The sequence below is a fragment of the Vulpes vulpes genome, chromosome 1 (genome assembly GCF_048418805.1).
Source record: "Vulpes vulpes isolate BD-2025 chromosome 1, VulVul3, whole genome shotgun sequence".
In the NCBI taxonomy this organism is placed as follows: Eukaryota; Metazoa; Chordata; class Mammalia; order Carnivora; family Canidae; genus Vulpes; species Vulpes vulpes.
The window spans coordinates 32,862,419-32,879,649 of record NC_132780.1 but is presented as its reverse complement, the minus strand read 5'-3'; the positions used below and the strand labels follow the sequence as shown (position 1 = coordinate 32,879,649).

Below are 17,231 nucleotides of genomic sequence, written 5' to 3'. Positions count from 1 at the left end.
ACCTGCCTCTCCTTTCCCACCACTATGCCCATGTCTGCTTGAATGTGTTAACCCCTTTCACACAGTTCCCTTAATAGGAATAGGTTTCTCCCTAAAATATTTTTCGATGCTGTGAAATTCTTTGAGCTTTTAAAGCTCATCTGTATTCTCTGCAAAGGCTTCTTGCCATTTAAAATTAACAGTGGGGATCCCTGGGTGGCGCAGCGGTTTGGCGCCTGCCTTTGGCCCAGGGCGCGATCCTGGAGACCCGGGATCGAATCCCACGTCGGGCTCCCGGTGCATGGAGCCTGCTTCTCCCTCTGCCTGTGTCTCTGCCTCTCTCTCTCTCTCTGTGTGACTATCATAAATAAATAAATAAAAATTTAAAATAAAATAAAATAAAATTAACAGTGAATCAAATCAATTAAAAATTAACTTTTTCCTCTGTGTTCCTCTCACATGATGCTTATATTAGTCTGGCATTTATTCTTCTTTGAATCAAGGTTGCTTTTTTTCCTGTCTCAACAGTAAGCTTTCTAAGAACAAAGGCCATGTCTTTTCTTTGTATTCCTCCCAGCACCTAGCTGGATACGTGTTTATAAAGTTAGTGCTGCTCAACAAATATTTCTATTACAGTCTTCTAGGCATAGTAGGTTTGCACTTCTTGGACTCCTGTGGTTGGTTAGGGACATGTGGTCCATAATCATCAATCAGTTGTATGTAAAGTGGTACATGACACCTTGGGCCAAAATTCTAATCAGCAACGTAAGATCCTTCAGCGTCGTCTTTTCTCTTAGCTCCTGTGACTATAAATGTTCTGGAGAGTAGCTCCTCTCTCAGCTGAGATAATGTCAACTTACAGCAGAGCCCCAGCTGACCCATGATAAACATGTTGAGTGAACAAGAAATAAACTTTTGTTATTTAAACTCCCTGACATCTAGGGTTGTTTGCTATGAAGCAAAGCCTAGCTCATCCTGAGTGATATAAATGGTAGGTGATCAAAAAATAAAATAAAATAAAATAAAAAATAAATGGTAGGTGATCAATAAATACTGCAAGTCCATAATTTTTTTAAAAAAAATCCATTAGAGATAGCAATTAATAATTTTATCAATTGTAACCTAACAAGTAAAATTACCAGCCTTAAAGGCAGCTGTCAAGAGAGGCGTTGTAAGGTAAGATGAAGAGTGTAGGATATGCAGCCAGATAGCTGCTGGTTTGCAGACTGGCTCTAAATGACCTTGGTTGCTGGTCCTCTGCAGAATCGGCATCCTCCAAACCCAGTTGGAGCTTAGATTTATCTTGCAATGTTGTGAGAATTAAAGAGAGTAAATGAATGGTACCTGGCCCATGGTGGGACTCAATACATTAAAATGACAATTGTTTTAGATATAGATATATTTTTCATGTCCAGCCATGTGAAAAGTGAGAGATATGAAAAACTAAGCATATTTCAATTTAAGCGAAGTTATTCCCTTCCTGTAGATCAGTGGCACATTGTCTCTTCCAGCCTTCTTTCACTCATCTTTCAAAAAATAAACAAATTTGGGCCCTTATTGATTTTTTTGAAAAGTGTAGGAGGCTACTATATGAGTTGAGATAGTAATTTGTGACTAAATCTCAGTTTCTCATTGAAAAAAAATAGAGCTGTTTTTAATGAATTATTCATTTTTTCCCTTTGTACTAGACACTGGTGACTCAAATAGATGTATTGAAAAAAAAAAGAGAGAGAAAAAATAAGACCCTGGATTTGTTTTTCAGTTTCTGTGGATAGAAAATGGGAATCATTTGCTTCTGAATCTCAGTTATATTTATAAAATTTGAAAAATTTTCCTGGGTTTGATGATAAATCTTTCCTGTGAATACAGTGTTGCCTTTTGCCTTTTTGTCTGGATTTCCAACACGTGCTCAAATGTACTGAACTCTTCATCCCAATACACCCAAACAAAGGCTTCTAACACTGCCTGTCATAATCCCATGAGAGCTTTCAGTTACTGTCCTGGCATTTTCACAACTTGATTACACTTCTGGCTGTGAGCAGATATAACTTCAGTCCCTCAGTGAAAACAGAGAATGACTCATCCTTCTGAGGCAGTAAATAGCAACTTGGGTAGATGAACACCATCTTTAGACTTGTTAATACACCTGTAAAGTAGAAACACATCTCCTCTGAAATACTTTATACATAATTTGATATGTGCTGAAAGAAACATTGTATTCTAAAGATAGGTTCCAATTTCTAGGGCTTTAATAAGAGGAAGGAAAATCTGAACATCCTTATTTTCCAACCCAACTAAGGACTGACTTCTGTGATTGCACCAAAAAGTAGGAGAGGGAAAATCAAGCCAGAAGGTAGGAATGCCTGTATTAGCCTTCTCTGCTCCCAAACTAACCTTCTTTCCTCTGACTCCCTTCATCTCCTATCCCCAGTCTCTGCCTTGGTTCTGACCTATTCAAATGAAACAAACAAACAAACAAAAAAATCAAATTGAGTCAGGAGCACTTATAGATCTACTACATGGCAGACATTTCAGTTAGTCTTTAGGATAACATTTTTCTGTCTCCAAGGACCTAATTATTCAGTGCTGAAGAAATAAAAGAAAATTAATTATACCCCAGCCTGATGAACTGTGAAGGCTCATTCAAAACATGCAATCATGATGGGGCACCTGGGTGCTTCAGTTGGTTAAGCATCCAACTCTTGATTTCGGTTCAGGTCATGATCTCAGAGTTGTGGGATCTAGCCCAGTGTCAGGCTCTGCACTCAGAGTGTAATGTGCTTGTGATTCTCTCTCTCATTCTTTCTCTGCTCCTTTCCCTGCTCAAGAACTCTCGCACTCTCTAAATAAATAAACAAAATCTTTAAAAAACAAAACAAAAACATGCAACATAAAAACACATGTTGTTCTAGTGAAAAAAGTAAAATACACAGTTACATATATAGTCTGGTCCTAATTTTGTAAATAATATCCACTCACATCCTTAAACACTCAGAAAAAAATTGGGGATCAGATTGGCAGACTGAGCACACCCGTCTACTTTTCCTCCCTCCCTGAATTCCACTGAAATGCCAAACAAGAAAAGTTACAACTAAAAATCAGAAAATTTGAAAATTTCCTGGAAAATAGAACAAAGAGAATTGGATTGATAGAGCAATAAAAGTTTTCTTTTTTTTTAAAGCCAGAAAAAGGATATTGCCAAGTAAGAGTTATTTGTACCCTAACTAGAGGGACTTCAAGCTCAGGGTTAACCAGTACATTGCAGGGAGGGGCCCTGTCAATCATTATCTGGTCCATAAATTAAAAGACTGCATTATGAACTCCTGGGCTGGTCATGATCTTCCCATACCCTTCATAGCTGAAGTTCTGGCGACAGTGGTGTTTGCTTCCATCTTAAAGCCTCAGAACTGTTTTAGAGAGTGAACCTAGGGGCTGTTCTATCAGAAGGGCTGACTCTGGACAGAGAAGTAGAGCAAAACTTGATAACTCAAGGAATCAGGGTATGAAGAGGTGACAAGAAAAAGAAACCAAGAGATGCTTCTGATATGAGTTTCCCAGATCTCATATGCTGGGGAGATAAATCTCCCAAACCAAGATTATCTACCTGTACACCTGCAAGATTCTACTCAACACACCTGAAAAGTTGGCTCCTATTATCAGAACTTTCATTTGCTGGGACAATTATTGCAGCCATAAAACAGAAAAGCAGCTATCTGAAAGAAACACTCAGGCTTCTAGGTTATTAAAAATATAATCACCATTCCTTAAAAATTGAGCTGAATAACAAAATGGGCAGAGATGAATATTAAATTAATGAGCTGGAACATTTGGCTAAGGGACTTTCCCAAAACACAGTGCAGAGATAAAGAAATTTCCAGAAGCTCTCAATTCCATCTAAAAAGTTCATAAAGGAGGGAACAAAGGGAATATATAGAAGGACGTTTTAAAAATTGGAGATGACTATTCTTTCATGCTGAAGAGATATTATGCAAAAAATGAAGAAATATTATGGACTTGTGGATTTTTATGTATTTTATTTGTTTCAATTTATTTCAGTATCTGAACTTTTGGTGCTTAGGTTGTCCCATCTTGGGCTAGTGCAGTGGTCCTCAACCAAGGGCAATTTTGATCCCCAGGAGACATCTAGAAATGTCAATAGACATTATTGATTTCCATGACTAGGTAGCTAGTAGGTAGATGGAAGCCAGGGTTGCTACTCAACACTGCACAATGCACAAGACAGTCCCTATTGCACAGGATTATTTGGCTCAAAATGTGAATAGTGCTGAGGATAAGAAACCCTGGAGACCCCGTCAGGGTGGCTCCTCCACCTCTTAGGCATAGTTCCTGGAATGTTTGTTCACTTCCTTGCTTTCCAGTTCAACATTACATCTCTCAGGTCTTCTGCTTGAGCCCTAGAATCAGCCACTTCCACAAAGATATTTGGGTTTTTCAGTGGGATGGTAGATAGAGACAATAATTTGAGCACCACAGATGCTCATTGCTGCTGAGTTGTCATCGTTTTCAGAAGAAGTTCAATATTAAATAGAATTTCATGAGGTGGGACACAGAATCCATATCATATTTACAAGTCATTGACCACCATGCCAACTAGTGTAAAAGCAGGTCATCAGATTCTGCTCTGCCTTAAGCTTCTGCTCTGATCCAAAGTGGCTCTGGTCTCTTTTCAGTTTTCCAGAGATCTGCCAAGAAATGAAATCTTTTCTGGCTTATTTGTGGATTAAGTTGGAAGCAGAGCTCCAAGAATTTGTCTTCTTTCTTGGTCCACAGACATGACTCAATTTCCTCAGCAAAACTTCACTTATAGAAACAGGTGGCCAGCCCATGAGCCATAGTTTGCCAATGTGATTTTCTAAAACATGTTGTTCAAAAATATGATTTATTTTGATTACTAAGTGTTTTGGCACCCCATAAGTTTTATACTCGGAGTACCTCACAGGCCTTACCAGTCCTAGCCTTGTGTGGCTTTTTCTTTCCTAGAAACACACTACGGTCATTCCAAGGTGAGTATGAGCCTTGTGTGCTGGTCTAATATCACTTCACCACGTCATGCCACTCCTTTCCTGAGAAGCTGTTTATTCTCTGCCAACCTTAAAATGCCTTTGTGTAAATCTTCCTGAGTGAGTGAGGGGAAAAAGAGAGGTGGGGGGAAAGGTTCAAAAGCAAAGAAAACAAGGAGAAGGAAGTGACCAGTGCTCAGTGAACCAACACGTGTGAAAGGCTAATCCAGAAATCACTCAGTAATCACCACCAGGGTGACATGGCTGGCTACGCATATGCTCACCTTCCCCACCTCCCACAAGGCCTCACTTCCTAAACCAAAGTAACCTTCTGAAATCTGACCGCTCTCCCTCAACTCTTGACCTCTCCTATGCAACTGCTTCTACACACCATTAGCTTCCTTCCAAAGTCCCCATTGACTTCTCATCCAAAGCAATACGATGTTCCTGTTTTTAAGAGAAGGGTACTGGCCCATATGCCCAGTAAACAAAGGCTGGAGTGCAGTTAGAAGCTTCAAGGTATATTATGCAGAAGAGTTCCAAAAGGAGGGTGAGGTGTCGGGGGGCTCTGACGTGAAACCAAAACAGTGCTTGGAACTGGCTGCACTTAATGTTCAGAAGTGCTCATGGGTCAGTCATGCTCAAAGGAACAGTGTTGAAAGAATGATTATGTTTTAAAATAGTTTGGCTGTCAACCAAATAACATGCTACTACTGCTTGTTGCCAGGTCAGGCACATTGCTGATTGGTGTATTTTTAAGAATTATAATAATGACTAAATAAACTGGTTTAAAAGCAAGACATTTCCCAGGTGGATATCCTGATAGGGAATTGGGACAAGGACTATGGCTTGGCTTCTACTGGGTCCCAGAACATCTCTCTATTGAAGGTGGGCCTCTGTCCATACTCCTCCAGGACATTCTCTTTCCCATCAGTCCCAAGATGTCTGTATGAACTTAGGTGACTCAGAAATCCCTCTCGCAGTTACTCCACCTTTAAATGAAGTCAATATAATTGGCCCCCTCATTCTCACACTCAGTGCTGGAGTGGCAAGGTGGACAGGAATAGGAACATTGGCCTGGGGGTCAAGGCAAATCTAGAAGGCAGGGCAGAGCTTAAGGAAGCCCAGCCAAAGGCTCAAAGTTCACCTGAAACTAACTCTTTAAGGTGAGGTTTTGGTGTGGGACTGGCTTTTTATTGGATTCTTTTCATTTTTCCCCAACCCTGAGGAGTTGTCCTGCTTTTCTCTTCTGTTGTTACAACTGCCCTCTGCTTGGGGTTCTGTTCCTTCCAGACTGATGAAGTCCAGGGTACTTTCTCTCCATGTTTGTTCTATGTCACTATCACCATTTTTGAGGCATCAAAGGGGAATAATGTTCAGGGAGGCATAATGCATGTGCTTCAGGACTGAAGCAGAGTCACAGTAAAACATACGTAATTATTTAGTAATTAAAATATTTCATAATAATAAACACAAACAGGCAAAAAATAGCTTCGACATTAATTTTTCATTAGGATGTCTCAACCATCATGAAGAAGACATGTGATTCCAAGCAATATTTCATATTTCCATACTGATTCTTTTCCTTTCTCATCCACTTTCTTCATAAACTACAGATCCTCCTGTATTTTCTCCCCAATGCCACACCCCACCCCATATAAACATCTCCACTGTTCTGAGCCCAGGATCTTGCTCTTTATTTTATATAAAGTACTGAAATCCTTCTATCTTCCTGTTATCTCCTGGATCTTGCTCTTTCCTACCCAATGTCTCACCAAAACAAACAAAAACCCACCGCCAATAACAAATACACTGCTCTGAAACAACAGGGGACTCCATAAAAGGTACTGGAGGGGGAGAACCTACCTAAAAAACTGTATGGCACTAGTTACCCTTCACTGGAATCGGAGGAGGGAAAGAACAGGGATACTTACTTCCTCAAACACTTGTGTGATCACAGGAAGTAGACCTGACGTGGCATAATGCCCAGTCTAGTTCATCTTTCAGTTTTGGTTTAAAACAAAGAAGCCCAACCCTATGGGTGGGCAGTCCTCCTCAAGAGTGCTAACTTCCTTACTCTACTATGTAGGGGTCGCTCTGTGCCTCCACCACTTACCTGCTCTTGGGACTCAACTCCCAAGAGTTTCCGACCTTTCAGTTGGAAATGCTGGTCTTTCTCAGCTCTTTGGAACTACAGCATTAATGACAATAACAATAATGGTGGGCATGACTATAGCTAACCTTCATAGGGCGAGTTCTATGGGCTAGATACTAGGCAAACACCTAACCTTGATTGTCTCCTTTGGGTTCCAAGTCCCAAGGAGCTGTTTTAGTTATCTCTCACTACCTAAAAATTGCCACAAAACATAGCAACTTAGAACAACACACACCCGCCGTCTCAAAGTTTTTGTGGGGCAGGAATCTGGGTATGATATAGCTAGGTCCTTGACTTTGAGGTCTCTCAAGCAAGGTGTTGCTTAGGGTATAGTCATCTCAAGGCTCAACTGAGCGAGCATTTGATTTCAGGTTCCCATGATCATTGGCAGGATGTAGTTTCTCACCGGCTGATGGACTAAGGCCCTCAGTTCTTCACAGACTGTTGGGCACAAGCCACACTCAGTTCCTTGTCATATGGGCCTCTCCAACGTGGCAGCTTCCTTCTTCAAAGGGTATAAGCCATCAATAGAAAGGACAATAGAAAGAGTGCTAGCAAGACAAAGTTACAATCTTTTGCAACCTAATCACAGAAGTGACATCCCACAATATTCTATTGGTTCGAATCAAGTCACTGTGTCCAGCCTACACTATGTCCAGCTCACATTCTGGGGGATACAGATACCAGAAGGCAAAAATCATCAGGGGCATCTTAGAAATCTGAAAACCTCATGACCAGTTGGAAAAGAAGGGAGAAAAGGTTGTTTTCAGATTGTAGGGATAATATCAAGAGGAGAAAATGAAAGTAGATCAGGGAATTATTGAAGCTAATAAAGGTCGAGGTTAGGAGGTGAAATAGGGAAGTACCTTATATTATTTTTGATCCAGTGTCTTTGTCTCACTCCGACCCCATAACATGAGTTGGTAGGGATAAGGCTAAAGGGTGTACATAGCACCACTGGGGCACTACACAAAGAATTCCTTTTCCCATCGGGAAAGTAAATGAAATAAAAGTAATGGAGTAGTGGGGTGGAGGAGTGGCAAGGGACTGAAGATAATCTCTCTGCACAAAAGTGACCCAGAATCCCTGTGGGCAGGAGAATTTTGGCAGGGACATGCCCAAAGATCACATAAAAAAGGAAGGAATCAGGGCATGAATCAGATCTAGAATAGGGTGTCTATAACCAAAGACAGTCAAGATGGAGGAAACAAATTCCAGACAGGAAACAGAAGGCTGGTTCTGTAAAGATTTTTTGAGGCAATGCTACAGGGAAGCAGATGGTGCAGGGGAGAGGACAGGGAACATTTTTTTTAGCAGCATCTACCAAAACAAATTTTACTTCATATGTGTTTTATGAGGGGAAAAAGACTGTAGGACTTTTCAGAGTTTTTAATATACTAGTGTGCCTTGTGAAACTCTAAGCTGTGTGTATTAGGGAGGGTGGGGATTGAAGAGGCAGCACTTTGCACATGTGTTTATTTTGCTTGGAGGTGGAAACATGCTACACATTTTAGGGAATGCTCTTTTATTAAATACCTGTGGCTTTTCTTGAGAGTAGGAAAGGTAAGCCAAGAATGCTTGCCAGCAGTTGAGTAACAAGCAAAAATTTTTATCAAACACCTATGTGTTAGCCAGAAATGACCCCAGGACCCCAACATTTGGGCCCAACAATGGGAAAGATATAAAACCAGTATCAGGGACACCTGGGTGGCTCAGTGGTTGAGCGTCTGCCTTTGGCTCAGGGTGTGATCCCGGGGTCCTGGGATGGAGGCCCACATTGGGCTCCCCACAGCCTGCTTCTCCCTCTGCCTGTGTCTCTGCCTCTCTCTGTGTCTCTCATGAATACATAAATAAAATCTTAAAAAAAAAAAAGGATAGAGAAGTCATTAGATCATCACCTCTTCTTTTTTATTTATTTTTTATTTTTTATTTTTTTTAAAGTATATGATGATTTTTTTTAAATTTTATTTATTTATGATAGTCATACAGAGAGAAAGAGAGAGAGGCAGAGACACAGGCAGAGGGAGAAGCAGGCTCCATGCGCCGGGAGCCTGATGTGGGATTCGATCCCGGGTCTCCAGGATCGCGCCCTGGGCCAAAGGCAGGCGCCAAACCGCTGCGCCACCCAGGGATCCCCACCTCTTCTTTTTTAAAGAAGATTTTTACCTATTTATTTGAGGTAGAGAGAGCACAGGCTGGAAGGAGGGGAAGGGAGAGAAACAGACTCCCCGGTGAGCAGGGAGCCCAATGTGGGACTCATTCCCAGCATCCCGAGATCATGACCTGAGCCGAAGGCAGATGCGTAACTGACTGAGGCATCCAGGTACCCCCAGATCATCGCCTTTTACAACCATCCCCAGAAACTTTCCCCCCAAATTCCCAAAGTGCTATTACAACCCTTCTCTCCAGAATTCTCTTTCCTTCTCCTGTGGATGCTCATTTTCTTAACAGAGAAGGGAGTTCACACCATGGACATTTCTCTTGGGATTTTTCCAGTAGCATAGGGTAAAGGCCATAAAAGAAGTTTCATTGAGAAAGGAAAGATGAACTTAAGAGTTTAAAAATGTCTTCTTAGTACAGAGAAAGAAGAAATCAAGAAAGGATCCCCTGCCAAAGCACAAAGAAGATAGTTCATCAAAAAACAAACGTTAATTTCTCTAGCATTAGCAGGAAATTACCCACCATGGGGATTAATCAAAAGATGAGAGACTTCCCCTCAAATACCTGGGGTTGGCTAAGGGTCCTACCCAGCTCAGAAGAGCAAGCCAGCAATGAGAAGCCACTCCTCCCTGCCTTACACAATGCTGTTTTTAGGTTAATCCTCCAAGGATATTACGGTAACTTTCAGTGGTTAATGAATAGCTTCTAAGTGCCTGCTTCACTTAATTGTCCAAAGGCCAGTTGGTCCCAGAGCATATAAAGCTCCAAGCTGGCTAATGAGAGCATTGTCTCTGAGCAAGGAAGCAGGGGAGTGGAAGCGTTCCAAAGGAGCTGGGATGCAAAACAGAATGGGTCTAGTTTTCTGTGCCTTTGCCCTCTTGATGGGCTTCCTGATGATCTGCCTGGGGGCCTTCTTCATTTCCTCAGGATCAATATTCAACTGTCGAGGGAAACTGATCCTGGCCTATATGCTTCTGCCACTGGGGTTTGTGATCCTCCTGAGTGGAATTTTCTGGAGCACCTACCGCCAGGCAAGTAAAAGCAAAGGAGTGTTCACCCATGTGCTCAGAAGACATCTTTCTCATGGGGCACTGCCCCTGGCCACTGTCGACAGGTATGTGCTGAGAGGCCAGAGGATGGAGGAGGGTTGCAATGGGACTGAATTCTGGAAAAGCAGAATGAACCTAACCCCATTGTGGAGCAAGATGTGGAGCAATATGTGGAGCACGTCCTGCAGGGGGCTGTAGGTCTAGAACTGAAGCTTTCCTGTCGGGAAATTACTCTGGAGTTAGTCCTTAGGAAGAATGGTGCTGGGGAAAACCATGAACTGAGAGGGGATTTCTACCTGAAAAACAACATCTCCCTCCACTGAAAACCTACCTAAGCCAATAGAAGAGGCCCAACTCAGGTTCTCTTGTTGTATGGTGGAAGCTGTCTTTAGAAGCAGGTGGTGGCGAGTTATTATTCCCCATAACCTGGCTACCAGGTTATATGGAAAGCAAGTTCCAGACCAGGTTCTGGCCCACAACAAATGAACAAGCAGGTATTGCATTAGTCCTGCAATCTCTCCATGAACTCAGTGAGGTCCCAGCTTACCACCTTTCTAGGTGTTCTCATCACACCTTGCCTGAGAGATTTATTTAACGCAAGACAAGTCATATTCCAGAGGTAATTCAGTTAACCTGACCACCTCATACCCATTATGATGGCTCTTACTTAAAAAAAAAAAAAAACAACCTCACAGAAACAGCAAGTGTTAGCAAGAATACACAAAATCCAAAACCTTGTGCGCTGCTGGTGAGAATGGAAAATAGTGCAATCATTTTATGGAAAATGGTATGGAGGTTAAATATAGAATTGCCATTTGATCCAGCAATTCTACTCCTGGGTAAGTGGACAAAAGAATTAAAAGTAGGAACTTCTACAGATCTTTGTACACCAGTGTTCATAGCCAAAAGGTGTAAACAACCCATGGGTCGTCCAGTGGATGAATGGATAAACAAAGTGTGGTCTACCCATATGATGAAATATTATTTGGCCATGAGAAGGAAGGGCATTCTGACACATGCTACAGCATGGGTGACCCCTGAAAACATTATACTGAGCAAAAGAAGCCAGACACAAAAAGACAAATACTGCATGATTCCACTTATATGAGATAGCTAGAGTAGTGAAATTCAGAGCCAGAAAGCAAACCAGTTATTGGGGGCAGTGGGGAGGAGAGAATGGGAACTTAGTGTTTACTGAGTAGAGAGTTTCAATTTGGGGTAATGGAAAAGTTTTGGAGAGGGAGAATGGTGAAGGTTGCTTATCAGTGTGGATGTACTCAATGCTACTGATCTGTACCTTTAAAATGGCTACAGCAGGGATCCCTGGGTGGCACAGCGGTTTGGCGCCTGCCTTTGGCCCAGGGCGCGATCCTGGAGACCCGGGATCGAATCCCACTTCGGGCTCCCGGTGCATGGAGCCTGCTTCTCCCTCTGTCTATGTCTCTGCCTATCTCTCTCTCTCTCTCTGTGTGACTATCATAAATAAATAAAAAATTAAAAAAAAAATAAAATGGCTACAGCAGTAAACCTAATGTCACATATATTTCATTACAATAAATCAAAATTCAGTTCACCTTATGGTCAGTATCAGACAACTTAAACCCTCCTAATTCTTGGCTGACCCAAGACCATTTAGGGATAAAACTTCAGGCATCATCTTCCAGGTACAGGCTGCAGGACTCCTAAATTCTTTTGCCCTCTTCATCTAAAATATCTTAGCTACTCCATGTATCTTGAATGTAAATAATTTTACCCATGACAGTTGATTTTTGACATTATTATGCTCATTAATAAGATACTAATTACAATAACTAAACCCCATTTCCAATACTTACTATACTAACTAGCAAGATCTTTGGGTTTGATAAAAGATTAAGATGACTAAGGTGATTATGGATGATGCTTCTTGAGTGATTTTTTTTTCTTAAATGTTAGATGATTGCCTTTAGAATGTGAATCCCTGCTAAGAGTAGCTGATTGCCTCCTATAGGAGGAAGTTATTAAATTTACTAACACATGCATAGCCTCACACCGTGCTGAATTATTTCAAAGGGATCTGTGATATGGACATCTTCCTGCTGCATCTAGTAGATGCCTGGCCTACACAGAATGACCAGGAAGTCAGTTAGGGAAGAGTTGCATTTCTCAGAAGCATTTGCATTCAAGATGGGAACCCACATTGAGGTATCAGAGCCAGTGAGTCTGCAATGGTGGAACTCGGGCACTGAGAATATGAACTGGCATGTGCCAATGGGACTGGGAGAGCTGGATGGGATTTAGGGGCAGGTGGCAGTCACCCTGGAGCCTCTCAAGTCGCTCCAGGGAACAGCTCACCTTTCTGTCTTTAATGTCTTTATATGTGTGTCCCATGACACTGCCTTAGCTATTTTGAGGGAAGGCTGAGATTTATGCCGTACAGTAGACCGTTCCTTCAGCTATCTGGCTTTGCGCCTGGTAATATTTGGGATGGAGCTGTGGCTACAAGTGGCAGGCTCTGTTCTGTTGTGGTTACACACCACAAACACTCCCTGCGGGCACTAAGGAATTCGCTCTATAAATACACAACTCCATCAAGCTCACCCTCTTTCTTCCTCATCTCACACCACCCCTGTCCCATTCATGATGGAGAGGCCAGAAGGATTTAGCAATTAGCAACATGGGGCAAGATGACCAGTGAATACATCACCTTTGGCGTGAATGGCTCCTTTCGTCATTGGCCTATTGGCCTGCAAAGAGCTGCAAGTGAAATCTATGTGAAGTTGTTGGTAGAAATGGTTTGAGAAATGAGTATGTTTTTTTGGAAACCAGTTGCTGAGACTTGAAAGAGTGAGAAGAAAGAGAGAAGCAGCTGATACATTTGAGGAGACAGCCCAGAGCTAGATTTTTGAGTAAATGTTTTATCGGTGTAGCTGACGCACAACATACATTAGGCTCAGGTGTATACAGTGATTTTTGACAAGCTTATACATTGGTTTTCATTCATTATTTTATTGGCTAGGAGGATATGAGACAGCACAACTGAGTCGAAAATGAGGTGCGTGTGAATGGGGTCACGGATGCGAATGGACTAACTGGGTGGAAGGAGGTTGCACAGCCTAGGTGCCCCCTGTGTCTCTCTCCCTGATAACGATCTCATGCTGAAAGTCCCTGGTTCCCATGAGGGAGAGAGAGGCAAGAGCTTGGAATAACCCACTGGGAAAAATAGGACGAGAGAGGCACATATCCAATGGCTGATAAGGAAGGTTTTGCTGGAAGAGCAGCACATTTAAAAAAAAAAAAAAAAAACTGGTGATGCCAGGGAAGAAGTACATCTGTTTCAAAATCAATGTTTCTTAACAGTTTCACTTCACACAATGTGATTTGAGAGAGGCAGGCATATGCCTCTTTGGCATTAACCACTTAAATAACACATGTATGTTTGTGGCATTTTGATCTCCAGGCCAGATTTCTACCCTCCTGCATATGAAGAGAGTCTTGATGCTGAGAAGCAACCCTGTCCTACAGAGGGAGAAGTCTCAGATATTCCTCCACCACTGTACACAGAGCTGGGCCTGGAATTTGAGGACGCAGCTGATGCCCACCCAGAGGCTCCCCCTTCCTACGAGCAGTCTGTAGCAGGTGGGGTGCCGGCAGCCACACCATTACAGGATGCTGAGAGGCAAAGCCGAGGATGCTGAAGCAGGGGACACTTCCTTGCGCTCGTGATGCACCCTCATGGGTTAGGCTTGATAATAATAAATGCAGGCACCAGACTATGGGAGGGAAAGTGTCTTCCATAACCCCCAGGAGCACTTGCCGAGGAGATGCTGTGGATGTCATGCAGTTCCACAGATGTGCTAGGCCCATGGGGACCCCAGAAGGAGCCGGCAGCAGCCAACAACATTTCAACGGATTTGCGCTAATCCCAGCCCAGGTGGGTTTCGGGGACCAATTTTGTAGCTCTGCTCCAAGAGGCCTTTGACTCTCAACCCCCTCCCATCACCTCAGCCCCCAGTGGGGAGGAAGAGGTGCTGCTCTTGGGGCAGCCAGCCGTGCGCCTTCAGGTACCACATCACCCAACAATCACAAATGGAGAGTGTGCTGGAAACGAAGGATCAGTGTGGTTTAATTTGCAGCTTTTGTTGGCTGGTTTCATAGTTCTCTCCATATTTCCAGAGTGACACTGTAGTTCACGTTGTGGGAGATGTGCTCTTGGAAGCCGTGAATATTACTTGTATTACTTTTTAAGTTATGTGTATTTTATTTTTATGTGGAAAACAACTGTAATATTTCCTTTCAAAATGGCTCGAACACAAAGTTTTCAATGAATATCTTAAAAACGGGATGGTTGTACAAGCAGAGATGATGAGATTTCTTAGAGACTCAAGTTGAACAGATAGAATACTTAAAAATTCATAAAAACACAGAATTTAGGGAGGGAAACTATACTAGCCATAGGTGGCATTAATATAGATTTTGACATAAATCTTGAAAGACATTAAAATATATATGAAATGTATATTTCAACAAATCCCCCACTGCAGATCTTTAGAAAGGAGACTGTATTGTAGTACTTTGATCCTTAACAGAAAATTCTTTGTGTCTCAAGATTCAGACCCACACATTTGTAGACTTGGGACATTTATCTTAAGACCCACTGGCTCCTCTTCAGCTTTGTTGTACTTTATTACATGTTTTAACACGAGAGGACATGTCAGGTGGAAAGGTGGTGGGAAGAGATGCATTAGAGCTTGGACAAAAATCTTCATCTCTCTGAGCCTCAGTTTCTTCCTCAATCAAGTGAGGAATTTGTGCTGGGATTATTATTTAATAGCTATGGAATGTCTCTTATATGATGGGCTCTGTGCCATGAACCTTTTATGCTTTTTATTTAGCCCTCATCATACCCTTCAGAAATAAGTGCAATGGTTATTCCCCTTTTACAGACGTATAAACTGAGACTTTGAGGTGTTAAGAAGAAACTTTGCCCATAGCATACGTTTGTTGCCAGTAGGGTGAAGCAGCGTCCACAGAAGGGCATGAGAGGATGTATTTACTTCAAACATTTGTGCTAGATTAACCCTGTCTTCCCTCCCTTCTCCCACGGAGCTGTTTAGTCTTCTCTCCAGCTTCAGAAAGTGGACCCTAACAGGAAGAGGAGCCCCAGCACTGTGCAATACCTTACAGCCCTTGGGGAAGCCAGAGATCTTCCTTTAGGATTCTCTTTTTATTTTTTCTTAATATAAACAAGGTTTTAAACTTTTTCATTAAGGTATAGTTGACATAGAATAGGGTTCTCTTTTAAAATGTAAATACTCCCTCCATGTTTTCTGCCTAGGAGCTTGGCCCTCACCTCTCTGTGGTTTCATTCTCTCTGATCATTCTATCTAAGATGAAAGGAGGCTCCTATTGGTAACAGGCAGCCCTCAGGGAAGGGGCAGAGGGAGATTTGGACAGTGATGGCAAGGATGAAGAGCTTTCAGGGAGGAAGAAGGTTGTCGAGATGGAATGAGACCTCCATGGCCTCCTCTTCCCATTTTTGCTGAGCACACAGATTACTCATATCCTGGCAAATACACAGGAAGCCACACAAAAGGAAGTCCTGGTCCCTTTATATGAAACATACATTTGGGCACCCATGATTTGAATCCTTGACATCAAAGGTATAATTGGATATGAAGGTCACTCATGGTTGTCCAATGGGAAGGTGATCATTTATTAGCAGTGCAATGTATTATTTCTCTCTTGAACTCTCTTTCCAGCCCTCTACCAAGACTGTTATCCTGAGATCTCTGGGGTCTCAGCACATCCACGGGCCAGAACAAATTCTGTCATTGGGCTTTCATCCAGAGTTTGCATTTGTAATAGGTGGTTTTTCCAACTTCTGGTAGTCATATAAGACATGTTAATTTTGGTTTACATACGAAAATTGTTTTGATCTTTTTACTGCAATAAATTTTGTACATAAACTTTCTTCTCTTTCATCTCTGTTTTGTATCAGAAAAAAAATCAATAGGGGAACATAAGTCAAGGTTTGATTCTCCATGTGGAACTAACACAGCATCCAGATGAGTTAATCTTTTTGAAAACCCAAACATTACTGAGCATCAACTATTGATTCAGAAGATAAGCCAGGTGCTTTTTGAAAAGAAGTACTGCTCCCAGACAGCTATTGCTTTTTTAAAAAACAGATGTACCCTGAAGCAAGCATCAAGGACGGGAGTGTCAACTCCAAACAAATTCTACTTTTGAGAGGCCTAGCAATTAAAACCCACTGGGCAAGTCAGAACAAAAGCATTCTGCTGTGCTTAATTCATTGGCCAGCCCTAGGGGACTTACTCAAGGAGGTAGACCTTGTATCCCATCTTCCTCCTTAAATTTATGGTAAAATTAGGGGTGAGGGATGAGAACCATGATTCCCTGAATGGCAAGGAGAACACAAAAATTACAAGTGAGTGGAGAAGAGGCAAACATTCACTACAGTCCTTGCTCATTCCCTTTTCTGAAATGGGATTGGTTGGCTCACCTGTCAATGATGAAGGGAAATTCTCAGAGATGACGGCACTCCAGGATTTTAATCTTATAAGGTCTCTCTGACAGGCAGCTTTAAGTACTCCTTCCAACCCCCAGAAGGTGAGCAGGACAAGGTTAGTTATAGAATACATAATGCTGCATCCTTTGCATATCCAAGATGTAGCATGTGTATTTTTTACCTCTCTGCTCTGAAACTCACAAGTACTTTTTCTGGCAACTCTACCCATCCTTCAAGATCCTATTTAAACACACAGTCTTTGATGAGGAATCTCCCCAGCTCACCTATATTGCAGGTCACGTACTAGGTGCTAAAAGACATGAAAAAATGATAAAGACTTGAGTTTATAATGCATA

General features: G+C 42.1%; 1 protein-coding gene across 1 annotated transcript; it reads left to right on the top strand.

Moving 5' to 3' along the window:
- Positions 1–10,111: 10,111 nt before the first annotated feature.
- Positions 10,112–16,312, top strand: TMEM252 (transmembrane protein 252). The gene is made up of 2 exons (XM_026001578.2): positions 10,112–10,429; positions 13,804–16,312. Exons 1-2 carry the CDS (start codon positions 10,152–10,154, stop codon positions 14,039–14,041), a joined length of 516 nt encoding a protein of 171 aa, XP_025857363.1. The 5' UTR covers positions 10,112–10,151; the 3' UTR covers positions 14,042–16,312.
- Positions 16,313–17,231: the final 919 nt, after the last annotated feature.

What these genes read in the sequence shown, in the direction of transcription:
- TMEM252 (XM_026001578.2), top strand. Translation starts at nt 10,152, where the DNA reads ATGCAAAACAGAATGGGTCTAGTTTTCTGTGCCTTTGCCCTCTTGATG. An exon ending in CCCCTGGCCACTGTCGACAG is followed by an intron (nt 10,430 to 13,803) that starts GTATGTGCTGAG and finishes TTTGATCTCCAG; the next exon opens with GCCAGATTTCTACCCTCCTG.